At 35.3% G+C, this 19,046-nt stretch overlaps 1 protein-coding gene across 1 annotated transcript in view; it reads left to right on the top strand.

The window, feature by feature from the left end:
- LOC101890619 (laminin subunit gamma-1) overlaps positions 1–19,046 on the top strand; it is a 47,325-nt gene that overhangs the window by 12,833 nt on the left and 15,446 nt on the right. Inside the window, exons 2-5 of the mRNA XM_005189906.4 lie at positions 12,639–12,930; positions 16,398–16,531; positions 16,636–16,763; positions 16,909–17,213. Coding sequence (XP_005189963.2) covers positions 12,766–12,930; positions 16,398–16,531; positions 16,636–16,763; positions 16,909–17,213 — 732 coding nt within the window. The 5' untranslated portion in view covers positions 12,639–12,765. The remainder of the gene's footprint in view (positions 1–12,638; positions 12,931–16,397; positions 16,532–16,635; positions 16,764–16,908; positions 17,214–19,046) is intronic.

Genomic DNA, 19,046 nt, shown 5'->3' with positions numbered 1-19,046 from the left:
TTTCATTAGAATTAGACATACATTGCGTGTTTGGTATATCAAATACAGGAAATCGGCAAAAGCATATATGGAAGCTATATCCAAATCTGTGCCGATTTCAATAAAAATTGGCAAACATATTTTTGTACCTAATGCCGTCAAACATTCCAAATTTCATTAGAATCAAATATAAATACGTGTTTAGGAGCGAATATATATCGAACCCTCCACTGATTTTAATACAATTTGATATATATATTTTTATACTAAATTCCGTCAAATTTCATTAGATAAATTACAGGAAATTGGCCGAAAATATATGTGGGAGCTATATGCAAGCCTCAACCGATATATATGTCAGATGTATTTTCTGACCAAATTCCGTCACACATTCCAAATTGCATTGAAATGTTATATATATAGCGTATTTGGTGCTTCACATACATGGAATCGGCCGAAAATATATATGAGAGCTATTTCAATATAATTTGGCAAATTTATTTTTACACCAAATTCCGCTACACATTCCAAATTTGAAGAATCTGTCTATAACCCATTAATAGATATGTGCAAACAAAATCTGCATTTTTTGGTGGTTCCTCCGATTCCGCCAGTTCCAAGTGGAATTTCAAAACTTTTTATAGCCTATGTTACATTTAGACGATGCTGTAGTATATTTGGAAATTTGCCGGAAAATATGCGCAGCGGTTTTTATGTTTATAAATTACAAACAAACGAACAAACAATTAAACGTACAAACATTTTCCTCTTTTATAGATATAGATAGAGATGTTTTGCCAAAAGAGGTAGACCTCTATGAACCTAAATTTAAGCAATTCTGTTAGAAAATGTGTCTTAATTTGTCAAACTACCGAATATCAGGAGGTACCGCGATGACCCATTTACAAACTTGACCTGCCTATTGGAAAAATTCCGATACGCGCAAAATTTTAGCGTTCTATCTAAAATTGTCCAAAAGATAGTATGATTACAATCGACATAAAATTTAACGCTGATCAATAGTGTGATCCCATAGTGTGTTGGGAGGGTATAATAACCTCTTATTTGTGTTTTGCACGCTGCCAATATGTTTTTATACCCTCCACTATTCTATGGAGGGTATATAAACTGTGTCAGTCCGTTTGTAACTCCTCGAAATACTCATGATAGACTCTACAAAGCATATATATTCTGGAACGAATTGAAATTGAACGCTAAAATTGTGCACACATGTGTATTATGCCAGCTAAGTTTGTAAATAGGCCGTGACGGTCCAAGTTCTCGTAGGGTAAGTGTGCCTAAGTTCGGCATGTCCCAGTAGTCGGCACTTTTTATTTTTAAGCCCAAATAAATGAAACTATTATAATTAAATGTCATTTGTTTACTTCATGTACATTGTCAGCTGTCTTTGCGTACAATTTCGCTAAGAAAAGATGAATTATGCTAATAAAAATTAAATTTTTGTCTGTGAAGGTCCTCAACAATTCATATTCTTAAGAAAAGTACAATGAAGACGTCGAATCAGTTTAACTAAACAAAAATATTATATTTTAAGGAATTAATATATCATTATTATTAATTATTCTCACAAAAAAATCGGTATGCCGACTGTTGGAACATGCCATACCGACAATTGGCAAGTGGTGCCGACTACTGGCAAAAATGTATTGTTTTAATAAAACTACAAATTTATGAAATTTAATTAAAAAGTTATTAAAACTTTATTTATTATTGCAAAAACTATACAAAATTTCGAATCTGAATAAATTAACTTTGTAATAATTGAAAAGTTCCACTCAGAATTGTGAGCGATTAAAAACGCGAAAATCCTAAAAGTGCCGACTACTGGTACACTTACCCTATAGCCCCATATAAACGATATTTCCCGATATTCGGTATTTTAATGATTTTTTAGCGACATTATGCTTTGGAATTGTTTCAAATTTTGTATTTGAAGTTCGTAATGGATACTACAGCCTATGACAAAAATTTTTGTATGCAGGTCCACGTCTTCGTATAGCCCCCATATGACGGTACCTCCCAATACTCGGTATTTTGATGATTTGTGCGACATTATTCATGAGAATTGTAACAAATTTCATATTTAAAGTTCGTAATGGATACTACAGCCTAAGACAGAAAATTGTCTGTGCAGGCCCACGTCTCCGTATAGCCCCAATATAACGGTACCTTCCTATATTCGGAATTTTGATGATTTTAGCTACATTATTATACCCTCCACCTTGGAAAGGAGGGTATATTAACTTTGTCATTCCGTTTGTAACATCCCTAAATATTCGTTTTAGACCCTATAAAGTATATATATTCATAATCAGCATAAAATTCTAAGTCGATTTAACGATGTCCGTCTGTCTGTCTGTCCGTCTGTCTGTCTGTCTGTTTGTCTGTCTGTTGAAATCACGATACAGCCCACATTATTTGACGTAGAGCTCCAAAATTTAGCAGAGCTATTTGCATTGTGTCTAGGATGGTTGGTATTGAAAATGAGATATATCGGTCCACGTTCTGGTATAGTCCCCATATAACGGTACCTCCCGATATTCGGTATTTTGATGATTTATGCCACATTTTTTCACGGAATTGTCTTAAAATTGGTATTTGTAGGTCATAGCGGGTCCCTGAGCGTGTGGCAAAACATTGCATGTATAGGTCCACGTTGTGGTATAGCCCCCATATAAAGGTACCTCCCGATATTTAGTATTTTAGTTTTTTTTACCACATTTTTTCACCGATTTGTCTAAAAATTGGTATTTGTGGGTCATAATGGTTTCCAGCTCCGGTGGCGGAACATTGTATGTATGGGTCCATAATTTGGTATAGTCCCCATATAACGGTACCTCCCGATATTCGGTATTTTGATGATTTATGCCACATTTTTTCACGGATTTGTCTTAAAATTGGTATTTGTAGGTCATAGCGGGTCCCTGAGCGTGTGGCAAAACATTGCATGTATAGGTCCACGTTGTGGTATAGCCCCCATATAAAGGTACCTCCCGATATTTAGTATTTTAGTTTTTTTTACCACATTTTTTCACCGATTTGTCTAAAAATTGGTATTTGTGGGTCATAATGGTTTCCAGCTCCGGTGGCGGAACATTGTATGTATGGGTCCATAATTTGGTATAGTCCCCATATAACGGTACCTCCCGATATTCGGTATTTTGATGATTTATGCCACATTTTTTCACGGATTTGTCTTAAAATTGGTATTTGTAGGTCATAGCGGGTCCCTGAGCGTGTGGCAAAACATTGCATGTATAGGTCCACGTTGTGGTATAGCCCCCATATAAAGGTACCTCCCGATATTTAGTATTTTAGTTTTTTACCACATTTTTTCACGGATTTGTCTGAAAATTGGTATTTGTTGGTCATAATGGGTTCCAGCTCCGGTGGCGAAACATTGTAATTATAGGTCCACGTCTTGGTATAGCCCCCATATAACCTTCCGATATTCGGTAATTTGATGATTTTTGCCACATTTTTTCAGGGATTTGTTCGAAAATTGGTATTTGTTGGTCATAATTGATTCCAGCTTCGGTGGCGAAACATTGCATGCATGGGTCCATGATTTGATATAGCCCCCATATAACGGTACCTCCCGATATTCGGTATTTTGATGGTTTTTGCCACATTTTTTCACTGATTTGTCTAAAAATTGGTATTTGTGGGTCATAATGGGTTCCAGCTCCGGTGGCGAAACATTGTAATTATAGGTCCACGTTTTGGTATAGCCCCCATATAACGGTACCTCCCCATAATCGGCATTTTAATGGTTTTTGCCACATTTCTTCTAATGTTTCTTTTACCCTAAGGTGGAGGGTATTAAAAGTTTGGCCCGGCCGAACTTAATGTTTTTTTACTTGTTTTTTATTCAAGTTTCGCATTTGAATATAGTAATGGTTTACGACAAAAGTTGCCTATGCAGGTCCACGTCTTCGTATAGAACCTAATATAACGGCTACATTTTTAAGCATTTTTTTTTTTTTGAAAGTTGCCAAAGATCGGCCCGGTCGAACTTACAGCTTTTTATACCCTACACCACAAGGTGGTCAGGGTATTATGTCTTTGTGCATTTGTTTGTAACAGGCAAAACGAAACGAGATAGGCCCATAGTTCCTTTTGATGATCTGCATAGAATCACATTCTGAGTCGATTTATGGATGTCCGTCCGTCCGTCTGTCAGTCCGTCCGTCCATGTATTTTTGTAAACAAAGTACAGGTCGCATATTCAGGGAAATATATCAAATACAGCTCTTTGCTAAATTTTATCGAGATCGGTTCAGATTTGGATATAGCTCCCATATATATTTTTATCCGATTTCAAATTAATTGTGCACCAAATGGGCAATACAATTCCGAATTTATCAGATACAAATGCTTTGGATTTTAAATTATAATTATAATCATAGCGTGTATGATTGAATTCTCCCATAAAAACTTTTAATTGTTATGTGGAGCTCTACTAAATTAGCAAAGTGGTGTAGGGTATCACAAATTCGGCCCCGCCCGACTTTAAGACTTTCTTTACTGCTTTACTTGTTGTTATTTGTTTGTTGAAAATAACTTTTGCGACCATTTTTGGTAAGTTCTAAGTTTTTCTTTTCAACCGTCCGGGTGTTTATTGTTCGTTTTCGTTCCGCAATAAACCCAGAAAATAATTTTATGAAAATTTTTAAACATTTGAATTTGGGAAGTGACTTCATCTACAGTACGGCTATACTCAAAGATACCCCATATTTAAATTTGACCAGCTTCAGATACCAAAAAAAAAAACACATTTAATAAATATCTAACCAAACACACTTTATTTCCTAAAATCGTTGATGCAGATTTTTCATCTCTCAAGTAAACATTTTCTTGATGATTTCATCAAACTCGAGTAAAATGTTCACGTTCCAGCGATAATAAAGCGAATCCGAAACACTGCATAAGCATTATCCAAAAAATAAAAATAATTCGGAATAATACTCATAATGCAAGTTAGTAAAATGATTCTATGATGATTCTACTCTGGTCGTTCCGGTCGTTTGTGCATTTTTTTTGCAGAATTTTAGATATGAAAAACTGCAGCAGAAAGGTTAAATTAATTTATTTACATTATAATGCATTTTTCAAGTGTTTTGTTTCCATAGATCAGTTTTTTTTTAATCATTTGTTGGAACAATGTTGAAGTGGGAGGTGAAGAATGTTCTTCTTGTGGATTAGTATTTCTGTAAAATGAGATCATCTAAAGCATTTTCATACAAGTAGTGTTATGCGTGGCTTTGACGTTAAACCAAATACATCTGATGATGATGCTGCATCATCATTTCGAAATTTATATTATTAAGAATTTTGTTTTGTTTGGCATTGGAGATTACAAAAAAAAAAACAATAGGAATTTATTCCATGGAAATGTGGTTAAATGCAAAGAAGATTAAAATATCGAAAATTTAGACTATGCATTTCAAAACACTTAAAATAGCAGTTATGTTCGGCCCGGCCGAATTTGTGATACCCTACACCATATGAAAAATAATTGTTCTTGAAATATGTCTATAAGTGCCGAGGTGCAGTATCTTAACAAGACATGTTATTTATGTAACTAAAAACAAGTAAAGAAAGGTCAAATGTCGGACAACCCGACTTTATAATACCCTACACCACTATGTATATTTAGTAGAGGAACCCGTTACAATCAAACATTTATATTGAGCATTGATGTGAAGTGGATCCTACCGATTATGAACCTTTTTTATACCCTCCACCATACTATGGAGGGTATATTCATTTTGTCATTCCGTTTGTAACTCATCAAAATAATGATCTTAGACCTGACAAAGTATATATATTCTTGATCAGTGTAAAATTCTAAAACGATTTAGCCATGTCCGTCTGACTGTCCGTCTGTTTGTCTCTTGTAATCACGCTATCTTTCGAACGAATTGAGATAGAAGGCTAAAATTTATGACAGAAAATTGTCTATGCTGGTCCAGGTCTGCGACAGCTCCGATCCTCCCTATATATATGTACAACTCTGAATCGAGTTCCACCAAATTTGAGGTATTTGCACCTCTCGCACCAAATAACATTACAATAGAGTGCACTATATATATCTTCGGGAAAGATTATATTAAAAAAAGTAAATAAGCAAAGGCTATAGTCGTGCTGGGCCGACCATGTGATACCTAAAACACTATAATTTGTTGGAAACCCCCTTATGTCCAAATATATTTTGGAAGAATTCGTTTTTTATAACTACTGAAATGCTTATTTACGCAATCCGCTGTGTTGTTATGTATTCAAAATACAGCTAAATATAATCAAATGTTCCTCCAAAATGCTCGACTTCTTACCTGTCCTTAATTCTCTCCTTCTGCAAAATTCCGTGTCGATTGGTTTTCAATTGTTACCTGTAGAGCGATGATTCTGGTCGAGCGACTGCAAAATTTTAATTCAAAACAACAATGCAAAATGTCGTGAGAATCGGACGATAATTGTCATCTGTATATAATACCCTCAGCACATAGTGTTGCAGGGTGCAGAAGAAATTTAAAAAAAATACAATTCAAAGTTGGAAGTCAAATTGAAAAAATCACAAGCGATAAAAAATATGACAAAAATAGAAAAAAAAAAATTAACAAAAAATATTCACTTTTTTTGTCAAATTTTCTTAGATTTTTTTCTTTTTTGGCAAGAGAATTGGAAAAATCCGTCCAGCGGTTCTCGACTTATAAGCAGAATCACTAAGATATATTTATTTTACATATTTTGTTGTTGCAAAATGGTCTGGCTTTATCCCTTTATTGTTGTTTTTATAAAAACAACGTTTGTTTATTAGTGGAGAACGATGGTAATGTTTACCAGGGGGTAAGGCAGGGAATACCTAGGTTTCGGAAAGAGCCACCAATCCTCATCAGTTCCCTTGTTTTTGTCTGGGATATTCTCCCCAGAAGTTATTTTAAAAATAACTTCTATGACAAAAAACATTTTTTACCCAAGTGACGAGATCGTAAGCTCAATAGAAGAGGAACCAAAGAATTAAATAAAACTAAAATTCTCTTGGAAAGTCTTCTAAATCTTACAACCGCACTTATAAACATTTACATCTTTCTCCACTTGTTATGCTTTCGTTCAGCCTGAACGAAGTAGCATAACCATGTAAGTTGGTTTTGTCTGTTACAACAGATTCTTATTTAATTTGGTTCCTCTTCTATTGAGCTTACGATCTCGTCACTTGGGTAAAAAATGTTTTTTGTCATAGAAGTTATTTTTAAAATAACTTCTGGGGAGAATATCCCAGACAAAAACAAGGGAACTGATGAGGATTGGTGGCTCTTTCCGAAACCTAGGTATTCCCTGCCTTACCCCCTGGTAAACATTACCATCGTTCTCCACTAATAAACAAACGTTGTTTTTATAAAAACAACAATAAAGGGATAAAGCCAGACCATTTTGCAACAACAAAATACTACGGTATCCCGAACAAACAAGCCACACTGTTCTTTTATTTTACATATATATTGTACCTATTCTGCTATATATCTGATCTCTTGACTATTCGCGGTTTGGTGGAAATGTTCGTATGTTTTTACATATGTTCGTATTTTTTTACGATGACCGATGATGATCCAAATTGGTAGGCTTCTGCCAGCCCTAAACTCTAACATATAACAAGTGGCTCAAATCAACAAGTGCCTCAAATTAACAATAATACCAAATGTCGGGAGGCATTTTGGCATCCGCCAACTTTTATGAGAGAGAGAGAGAGAGAGAGAGCCAACGCTCTCCGAACTGATGCAGCTCCTACGGAAAATGCTATCTAGTAGTGATCCCAAACGTCGCAATCACGGTTGCCACTGAGTAAAAAAATTTCCTACACAAATTTCCGGAAAACTTACCAAAACGTTATCAACTATTTTTTATTATTATAGCAAAGCATAACATAAAAAATATTTTAATTCATTATATTTACGAATTTTAATAAATTAATATTGCAGTCAGTTTCTAAAATATTTTTTTCTGACCAAACATAATATTGGTTATTAGCTAAAGCCAGTTCTTTAGCCATCATTACATTGTTTAAATAATTAAATATATATTCGGAAATAATAAAATCTTGATTTTACATCTTAAAAGGTACCAAAACAAAAGCGAAGTTACCAAGTTACCAGCACTGAAAAAAGTTACCCATTTAGGTAGAATTCTACCAACTGTGGCAACCGTGGTCGTGGACAAGGCATGCCCTCCTCTTAAGAAAGTACCCTGTCTGCAGACTCTATATTTTTGTCTAGTAATAGGAGTACTTTGACATGCTGTACCGAATATCATTGTAATGTAGTGCTTATAACGAATTTAAATATCGAATCGTATGAAGCATATATATGAGTGGTTGGATGAGCGGTCAAAACTTTTGACAAGACTTCAATGTAATTCCAATAATTATTCTATGAAATTTGTAAAGAACGTCTACGGACTCAATATTTATACCCTCAGCCATATGGCTAGAGAGGGTGTATATCATTTCATACGTGCCTCGTCAAAATAACGGTTTTAGACCCTAGGTCTCTTTGGAACAAGTATGTTTCAGGACATTTGGAGTCGATCTAGCGATGTCCGTCCATCCGTCTGTCTGGCTGGTTGGTGCACCCGATAACTTTTGAAGGGGGTGTCCGATTTGGCCCAAACTTGGTACATCGTAATATTATTATCAAACTTAGATCGAGTTCAGAGATGGGCAATATCGTTCCACTCCTTCTGGTACCTCCCCCACAAAATGTCAAAATTTTCAAAGAAACTAATTTACTGCACAGAAAGATAATGGACAATGCTTTGCGCATCCTAATATTTGCATTAGTGCTCGGTATACTCCATCAAGTACCTCCCCCACAAACTCTTATAAAATGTGATGAAAGTTTCCGATTGTCTTCAAATTACACACATCACAATATTTTTTATTAACCAAAGGTCTGGTTTAAAGATGGAATATGTCGGTTCACTTCTTCTTGTACCTCCCCCACAATGGGTTAAAATTTTAAAAAAATATATCTCTTATAATTTGCAAAATATATAAACGATTCTGCTCAAATTTCACACATCACAATATTTCTATCAACACATAATCTGGTGTGAAGATAATGTCAGACCACTCCTTCTTTGGTATTTCCCCCACAATGCGTCAACATTTTGAATAACTTTGTGGCTCATAAAACGCGATTATTTTCAAACTTGACACATTCCAATATTTCTGCTAATATAAGACCTGGCGTGAAGATGGAATATATCGGTCCGCTCCTTCTGGTACCTCCCCCACACTTGGTCAAAAATTTGAATAACCAAAACGTTCATAAATGCGTAGTAAGCATCCGATTCCCTTTAAATTTTACACATCTCAATATTTCTAATAACACAAGATCTGGTGTGAAGGTAATAGATATCGGCCCACTCCTTTTTTATCCCCCCCCTCAAGGATCACAATTTTCAATATTTATATCTCTTATAATTTGCGAAACAAGTCAGAGAATCTTTTAAAACTTGGTAACCTGTGATCTGATGTGAATATAGAATTCATCGGTTCAATCCTTCTGGTATCTCCCCCACAAAACGTTTAAATTTTAATTAATTATTTGCAAAAACTTGGAAATAAAAGTTAGATGCTCATCCCAATATTTTTTATACCCTCCACCATACATAGTATGGAAGGCATATTAAGTTCGTCATTCCGTTTGTAACTCATCGAAATAATAATTTTAGACCCAACAAAGTACGATTTAGCCCTGTCCGTCGGTCCGTCTGTTGTAATCATGCTAGAGTCAAAACGAATGAAGATAGGAAGCTAAAATTTTGCACAGATCTGTCTTTTGTCTGCAGGCAGATCAAGTTCGAAGATGGGCTATATCGATCCACGATATCCTGTATCCCCAACATAACGGTACCTCCCGATAATCGGTATTTTGATGATTTTAGCCACATTTTTCAACGTAATTGTTTGAAATTCCACACAAGGAATTCCTTGTGGGTACTTTATCCTCTGGAGGAGAATTATCTATATATGTCCACTATATCGTATAGCCCCCATATAACGGTACTCCCGATATTCGGTATTTAAATGATTTTTACCACATTTTTCAATGGAATTATCTGAACACAACAACAAGGAGTTCCTTGCACGTACTTTATCCCCTGGAGGTGAATTATCTATATAGGTCCACGATATCGTATAGCCCTCATTTAACTGTACTCCCCCGGTATTCGGTATTTTGATGATTTTAGCCACATTTTTCAATGGAATTGTCTGAAAATCCACACAAGGAGTTCCTACTGAGTACTTAATCCCCTGGAAGAGAATTATCTATATAGGTCCACTATATCGTATAGCCCCCATATAACGGTACCTCCCGATATTCGATATTTTAATGATTTTTCAATGAAATGGTCTGAAATTCTATACAAGGAGTTCCTTGTGAGTACTTTACCCCCAGAAATAGAAATATCTATGTAGGTCCACAACATCGTATATTCCCCATATGTCGGCACCTTCCGATATTCGGTATTTTTAAGATTTTAACAGAATTTTTAATGGATTTTATTTTTATACCCTACACCACATAGTGGTAAGGGTATTATGTCTTTGTGCATTTGTTTGTAACATGGAGAAGGAAACGAGATAGACCCATAGTTACTTTTGAGGATCTCCATGAGTTGATTTATGCATGTCCGTCCGTCCGTCTGTCCATGTATTTTTGTGAACAAAATGCAGGCCGCATTTATTATCCGATTGAGATGAAATTTTGCACAGATCATTTGTTTGGCCCAAGGACGAACCCTATTGAACTGGGAGATAATCGGTAAAAATTTAGATATAGCTCCCATATATATCTTCGTCCGATTTGCCTTTTATTGTGCACCAAACGTGTAATATCAGCCCGAATAGTATGGAATGGAATTTTGCACATACAACCAGATTAGGCATGAAAATAAGTATGCCAAATTTGATCGAAATCGGTTCAGATATAGCTATAGCTCCCATATATATTGTTCATCCGATTTGTTATTTTTGTCCTCCGCAGCCGTAATATGCACACTGCAACAACAATATTTGGGGAAATATATCAAATGCAGCCCAGAAATACCTTTGCTAAATTTTATCGAGATCGGTTCAGATTTGGATATAGCTCCCATACATAACTTCGTCCGATTTACCTTTTATTGTGCATCAAACGTCTAATATTTGTCCAATTGCGATGGAATTTGGCACATTCGACCAAATTGAGTCTAGGAGGTAGTATGCCAAATTTGGTGAAAATCGTTTCAGATATAGCTATAGCTCCCATATATATTGTTCATCCGATTTGTTGTATTTGTTACCCACAGCCGTAGTATGCACTCCGCAACAACAATATTCAGGGAAATATATGAAATGCAGCTCAGAAATATATTTGCCAAATAGAGATCGGTTCAGATTTTGATATAGCTCCCATATATATCTTTATCTGATTTCAAATTAATTTTGCACCAAATGGGTAATACAAGTCCGAATTTAAAAGATGCAAATGCTTCGGCATATTTAATCTTTTGAACTTTAAATTATAATTATAATCATAGCGTGAATGATTGAATTCTCCAATAAAAACTTTTAAAAAGTGGTGTAGGGTATTATAAAGTCGGTCCCACCCGACTTTAGGACTTTCTTTACTGGTTTTTTATTTTTTTTTTTTGTAAATTTCCTAATTTGTCCTAAATGGCTGAACTTACTACTTTCTTACGTGTTCAGTATTAGAAGAAGTGGAATTCTTCGGTCTACTATGTCTGTTACTTCACGTTCATTTCTTATTTTTCCAAAAAATAAAGTAGTCGATATAGCCCAAATCTGGCACATTTATATGAGATTTAGGTCAGATACGAAATGAACAACACTGAAACCACCCCCATTCTTTTGGAACCAACCCCCAACAAAGTGTCAGCAGTATGAAGCAAGTCAAAATATATTCAAATAAACGACCAGTGGCTGAGGGTATACATCAGTCGCAATTTTTTTTCTAGATGATTTCTTTTTATCCAAAATCTAAGTAAATGAGAACGAAATAAGAATGTGTACATTTTAAAGATAATACATCACAATGAATAGATATTCTATGACTTCATTAATGCAAACAAAAAATATTCATTTGTTGACTTTTCAATTATTTTATGATCGTTGCAGAGTTGTTTTGTTTACTTTTTTTTGACACACAAATGTACATTCATACATTGACTGTTTTGGTTAGTAAAGCCAAGTGAATGTATGAATCGATCCATTAATAAATATAAAATAGATAAAAATAAATTTTGTATATGGCATAAGATTTATCTAACAGGCCAAACGTGCAGATAATATGGTCCGTGGGTTAGAGTATAAGGATGAGCGGGTAAAACACGCACAAATACACACACCTAGCTAGACCGATTCGCCGCACATTATCTGAAATTATCTTCTAATGTTTACTTTTTATCACACTATTTTAGTTGTAAATTCTCAAAATATTTATTGGATATTCAGTCAATTCATAAGACCACACAAAACTTAAATGTGTTTGCCATATGTTTGTGGGTTAATTGAATTTTCTCAAAACAACAAAAAATAACATAATTAATATTCTGTTCTTTTTCTATACTTTCAGAATCCATTGAATATGTGCTGAAATCTGTTATTACTTTCATTGCGAATTGAAAACGAAATCGAATTCTATTATTGTCAATTTTAACGAATTTTTAAAACTTAAATATAATCCATCCGATTCCGCTACCATGAAACGTAGTAAGTGGAGCTGCAGCTCCACACAACGCTTCATGATTTCATGGACGTTGCTGAGCGCCTTACTGCTGAGCTGTGGACCACAATGGACGATGGGTCATGGTGCAACAACATTTATGCCTGCCCTAGAATGTTACGATAAATATGGTAAACCTCAGGTAAGATTTCAACTTTTTTGTTAGCATTTAACAAAAAAAAACCGAATCGAAAAGCAAATGTATATAACTCACATTATTCAAATCATGCTCACAGATGTTATCACACACATTAATATTCTTGCAATTTATTTATTTTTATTAATTTAATAGATATCAATAACATCAAATTAAAAGCTGTCCAACAAAATAATTTAAAAATGTCGTCGGGGTGTGTTGTGGTTAAATTGATTGTTTGGCCATGCCAATTTAACGCATATCATTTTGTGACATATTTTGGATAATAACCAGTAAGAAAAGACAAAAGTCGGGCGGCGCCGACTTTAAAACCCCCACACCACTATGACTATTTAGTAGAGCCGTGTGTTGCAACTAAACGTTAATATTGGCAATTTAGGTGTTAATTACGAAGTATCGCTTTAGATCGGTTTAAATTTGAAATAGGTAAAAACTAACTTACAAAAGCCATATCTCCATCGATTTCCACTAAACTTGACTGAGGTAAATTTTTATAGTATGTTACCTCTCGAACCAAATATCTTTGCTATGGAGTGCATGTTATGACTTTCAGAATACTTAAATAAAAAATCGGTTGAAATTATTTTATTTGATCAAAAGTAACGCCTTGATGTATTACGAGTATTTACATCAAATTAGAAGGAAACTTAACACACTTGATTCTAGGCTAAATTTGTAAGTCTCTGCCAAAATTCTTCCACATTTGGCGAACTTGAAATCGAACGAACAAAAACAAGGTGAGATAAAAAAAAAAAAAACTGCAACAATTTTTTTTTTTTAATTTGAAAATGAAAGCAAAAATGTCAGAAATAGCATCAAATTTTAGAATAAGTTTAGATTTGTTCGAATTGGTCACCTTTGGCACGAATTATGGCCTTCAAACGGCCAATGAAACCGTCACATGCTGTCCGAATGTTGCTCTGCGGTATTTTTGCCCATTTCCGGCCAAGCGCTTGCTCGAGGTGATCGACACTTTGATATTTTTTAGTGCCAACATTACTTTCCAAAATACTCCAGACACAATAGTCCAACGGATTGGTATCCGGAGATTTTTGTGGCCATTGTGCGCTGGAAATTAAGTGATGAACCTCATTTTGTAACCATTCTTGGGTGGTGCGTGCTGAGTGCCGATGGTGCTGAGTCCTGTTGGAATGTCCAAGGTCTGCGGCCAAAATGTGTGCGTGCCCAAGGTTTTAATACACTCTCCAGAATATTCTCGCGAATTTCGGTGTAAGTTCTTGCACTTTTTGGAATTTCAATGGCTTTACCCTGAGCTAATTTGTCAATGTTTGCCGAATGGAATATTGCGATATGTTCAGCTCACGATCCATTTTCCGCCACTACGACGCGGGTTTCGATCAAGTTTCTGTTTTCTTCCGTCCACTTCCTTGGCGTCGGGTTACGCTACCAGCGATGGTACGAAACTCAAAAGAGGTATTCATATTTAAATGCTGAAGTGCTCTAACGACAGCCACTTGTAGTTTTCCAGCCAAATATAAAGAAATCACACTATCACGCTTGAATTCCATCACAAATAACTTGTTTTCTGGAAAATTCTCACCAAAATGCTTTTGTACGCTTGTAAACAATATAATGAGCTGTCACTGGAATAATTTTAACAGCTGTCGGACTAGTGGCTTAGAAATGACAGCAGTCTGAAGTTGGTTGCAGTTTTTTCATCTCACCCTATATATGATAACCTACACAACTATTCCGTTTGTAACTCCTCGAAATATTTATAATAAACCCTACAAAGTATATATATTCGGGTTCAGGTTAAAATTCTGAGACGATTTACCGATGTCCATCTGTCTGTCTGTTAGATTCTAAATTTGTCTGTATGATAGAAGACTAAAATTTTGGACACGTGTGTATTTTGCCAGTAGGCAGGTTAAATTCGTAAATAGGCCATGTCGGTCCACGTTTTCGTATAGCCCCCATATAACGTTATCTCCCGATATTATTCACTTGAATTGTTTCAAACTTAGTATTCTAGAAGAGTATTGTCTACATAGGTTCCGATATATTATATCCCTCATATAACGGTACCTCCCTATATTCGGTATTTTGATGATTTTAGCTTAATTTTTCAACGGAATTATTAGAAAATCCACAGAAGAAGTTCTTTCTAAATACTTTATCTCCTGGAAGAGAACTGTCTTTATAGATCCACGATATCGTATAGTCCCCATATTACGGTACACCCGCCGATATTCGGTATTTTGATGATTTTATTCCCGGATTTGTTCAAATTTCGTATTTAGAATTCGTAATGAGTACTACAGCCTATAACAAAAAATTATGCAGGACCACGTTATCGTATAGCCACCATATAACGGTATCTCCCTATGTTCGGTGTTTTGATGATTTTAGCGACATTATTCATCGGAATTGTTTCAAATTTCGTGAAATTGTCTATGACGGTACATGTCTTCGTATATAACGGTACCCGGCGATATTCCGTATTTTGATTATTTTAGCGACCATATTCACCGGAATTGTTTTAAATTTGGTATTTGAAGTTCGTGTACCCATTACGAACTTCCTATATCCTATGACAGAAAATTGTCTGTGCATGTCCACGTCTTCGTATAGCCCCCATATAACGGTACCTCCAAATATTCGGTATTTTGGTTATTTTAGCGACATTATTCACCGGAATTGTTTCAAATTTGGTATTTGAAGTTCGTAATGAATACTACAGCCTAAGACAGAAAATTGTATATGCCGCTCCACGTCTTCGTATAGCCACCATATAACGGTACCTAAAAATATTCGGTATTTTGATTATTTCAGCGACATTATTCACCGGATGTTTCAAAATTGTATGTGCCAGTCTTCGTATGGTCCCGATATATCGTTACCTCCCTATATTCGGTATTTTGATTATTTTAGCGACATTATTCATCGGATTTTTTTCAAGTTTCGTATTTGAATATTGAAAAAAGTTGCCAATGCTGGTCCACGTCTTCTTATGGACCCCAATATAACTGCGATTTCATATATTCAATAGTTTTACTATTTTAACAAAATTTTTAGCAGATCTTATTTATTTATTTATTTTTTTTTTATTTGAAAATTTCCATATTCGTTCCACAGAGTAGTACTTAAAGTTCGGCCAGGCCGAACTTACTGTTGTTTTACTTGTTCGAAATTAATTCTTTTAATATTTCAACGACATATTCGAAACTGTAACATATTTGCCAAAAGGGCTTCAAATTCCACATTAATCCAGAATATATTTATTCGCTTTCTGTGTGTGCAAAATCTACATTCAAATAACAATGGTTATCTTAATTCCAAGAACAATGTTTATACGTATGTACCAATGTACTCTAATAAAATTATGATGAACATGCATTTGTGAGAATTTTTGCTGATGCTTAACGAGGGTTTTTTGGTAACATCTATTTTTAATGTTTTTTTTTTTCTTTTTTTTGTAATTCCTTTAGAGATGTATGCCCGAATTTATAAATGCTGCTTACCAACTGCAAATTGAGGCGACAAATACCTGTGGCGAACAGGGCGATAATCACTTTTGTGTACAGACCATGAATTCGAATCACAAGAATTGTGAATTTTGCAGGTAAATAATTATGATTATGCAATTGTTTGAGCTAAACAAGTGCAAAAACCAAAACAACAACTACAACAACAAAAATAATTAACACAATTTTTCCACTTTTCCAGATGGGAGGATCATAATCCATCATTCTTAACCGATTTGCACGATCCACAGAATCCAACATGGTGGCAATCTGAAACAATGTATGAGGGCATTCAACACCCGAATCATGTTAATCTTACCTTGAATTTGCGTAAGTATGGTGGCATCACTTACCACTACACAAGGGGACACTACTTGTGGCAATGGCCACAATTTCAAATGAATGAATGAAATACGATCGTGCAGCTATACTGATGACCATTTTTTTGTTTTTTTCTTGATGTTCTTCTTTGCAGGTAAATCATTTGATATCACTTATGTTCGTCTACTCTTCCGTTCACCTCGTCCCGAATCGTTTGCCATTTATAAGCGTACTTGCGAAACCTGTCCCTGGTTGCCATATCAATACTACAGTGCCACTTGTCGCGACACCTATGCCCTACCTGACTATCGTTCCATACGCAAGGGCGAGGGTGAGGCACATGCCTTCTGTACCAGTGAGTACAGTGACATCTCACCGTTGAGAGATGGTGAAATTGCTTTCTCTACGTTGGAGGGTCGTCCCAGCAGTATACACTTTGAACATAGCTCAGAATTGCAGGTAAGAGAAACTCTGGCAAATAAATGATGTTTAAGACCAAATATGTTTATGCGTAGAACGGGTTTTACACTCTGGAGTACACAGTGCGCAAATTTGAAAATTTCAATTTTGCTTTGCAAGAAAAACCACGAAGATTACGAACGTAGATTTAAAAATAGAATACACGTCTATCGGTGCATGGAAAGGTTACATCGCAAAGTAACCTAAATAGAGGAGACAAATTTCACCCTCTTCAATTTTTCCTACATTTTCGGATTAAGATTTCGAATTATTTTGATCGAATATTTTAACGTTCTGGAGAGTCACGTGCATTATTTGTGGGCCGATATTTTCCATTTCGTATCAGCCCAAAGTCTAATACATATTTTACAAGGTACCAGATTTGGCCTATAATATTTGGAAAATTTTCAAATGTGCGGGATGTACCGATAGACAAAAATATTTGGATGTGTAAAATGTTAAGGAAATCGAACACTTATTTAGGATAATAGTTCCAAAAGGAATGGTCCTACATATTCCATATGCAAACCAATTTTTTATTAGAATATTGGCATGTCTGAAATTTTAAGAGAATTGGATGCTCAATTCGTTTTTTTTTTTTTGCTTTGGTCATTCAAAATGTTGATTCCTTCTGGACCTAGATCTTCACAACAGAACTTATGTTGATAAAAATATTAGGTATGACTAAATTCAAAGGAATCGGATGCTCATTAAAGTTTTACGGAATGAAGGCTATTCAAAATTTTGACTCGTTGTTAGGGAGGTACTAGAAAAAGAGGTCCGATATATCCCAACTCCACACCAGATCTTTTGCATAAGAGTTATAATTATTCGAAGTTTTGACCCTCTGTGGGGGAGGTACTTGATGGAGTATGTCGATATTGCCCATTTTCGCATCAGATCTAGAACTGATAAAAATATTGGGATTTACAAAGTTTGCACAAAATCGAAAATGTTGGGGAGGTACCAGAAGGAGTGGACCGATTTTGCCCATCTCGGAACTCGATCTAAGTTTGAAAATAGTAGTACAGTGTACCAAGTTTGGACCAAATCGAATAATCCCTTCAAAAGTTATCGGGTGCACCAGCCAGACAGATAGACAGACGGACACCCCTAGAACGACTCCAAATTTCCTGAAACGGATTTGGTCCAAAAAGACCAGGGGTCAAAAACCGTTATTTTTTGGAAGTATCAAATGATATGTATCCTGTCTGTCTGGGCGGCTGTTGCGCCAGATAACTCTCGAAGCGAGTATCCTATTTGGTCCATGCTTGGCACATCGTAATTATAGCCTCAGCCCAATGGCTAGAGATGGTATATATCATTTGATACAGCCAAAACGTGTCTCATCGAAATACGTGTTTTAGACCCTAGGTTTCTTTGGACCAAATCCATTTCAGGACATATGGAGTCGATTTAGCGATGTTCGTCCGTCTATGTGAAAGGAGTATCCGATTTTTCTCCAACTTTTCATATCCTAATATTTGCATCAGTGCTAGGTCAGGTGCGAAAATGGACAATATCAACAAGATCAACTCCATCAAGTACCTCCCCCACAAAGGGTCAACATTTTGAATAATTATAACACCTGTAAAATGTGATGTAAGAGCCTGATTGTCTTCAAATAACACAAATCACAATATTTGTATTAACCCAAGGTCTGATGCGAAGATGGAAAATATCGGCCTACTCCATCAAGTACCTCCCCCAGAAAGAGCCAAAAGTTTGAATAATTATAACTCTTATAAATTTCTGAAATAAGAGTCCGATTGTAAAATTTCGCAGATCTCAATATTTTTATAAATAATAGATCTGGTATGAAGATTAAATATA

Source organism: Musca domestica, unplaced genomic scaffold, assembly GCF_030504385.1.
Source record: "Musca domestica strain aabys unplaced genomic scaffold, Musca_domestica.polishedcontigs.V.1.1 9, whole genome shotgun sequence".
Classification (NCBI taxonomy): Eukaryota; Metazoa; Arthropoda; class Insecta; order Diptera; family Muscidae; genus Musca; species Musca domestica.
This window is presented reverse-complemented; position numbering and strand designations above follow the sequence as displayed.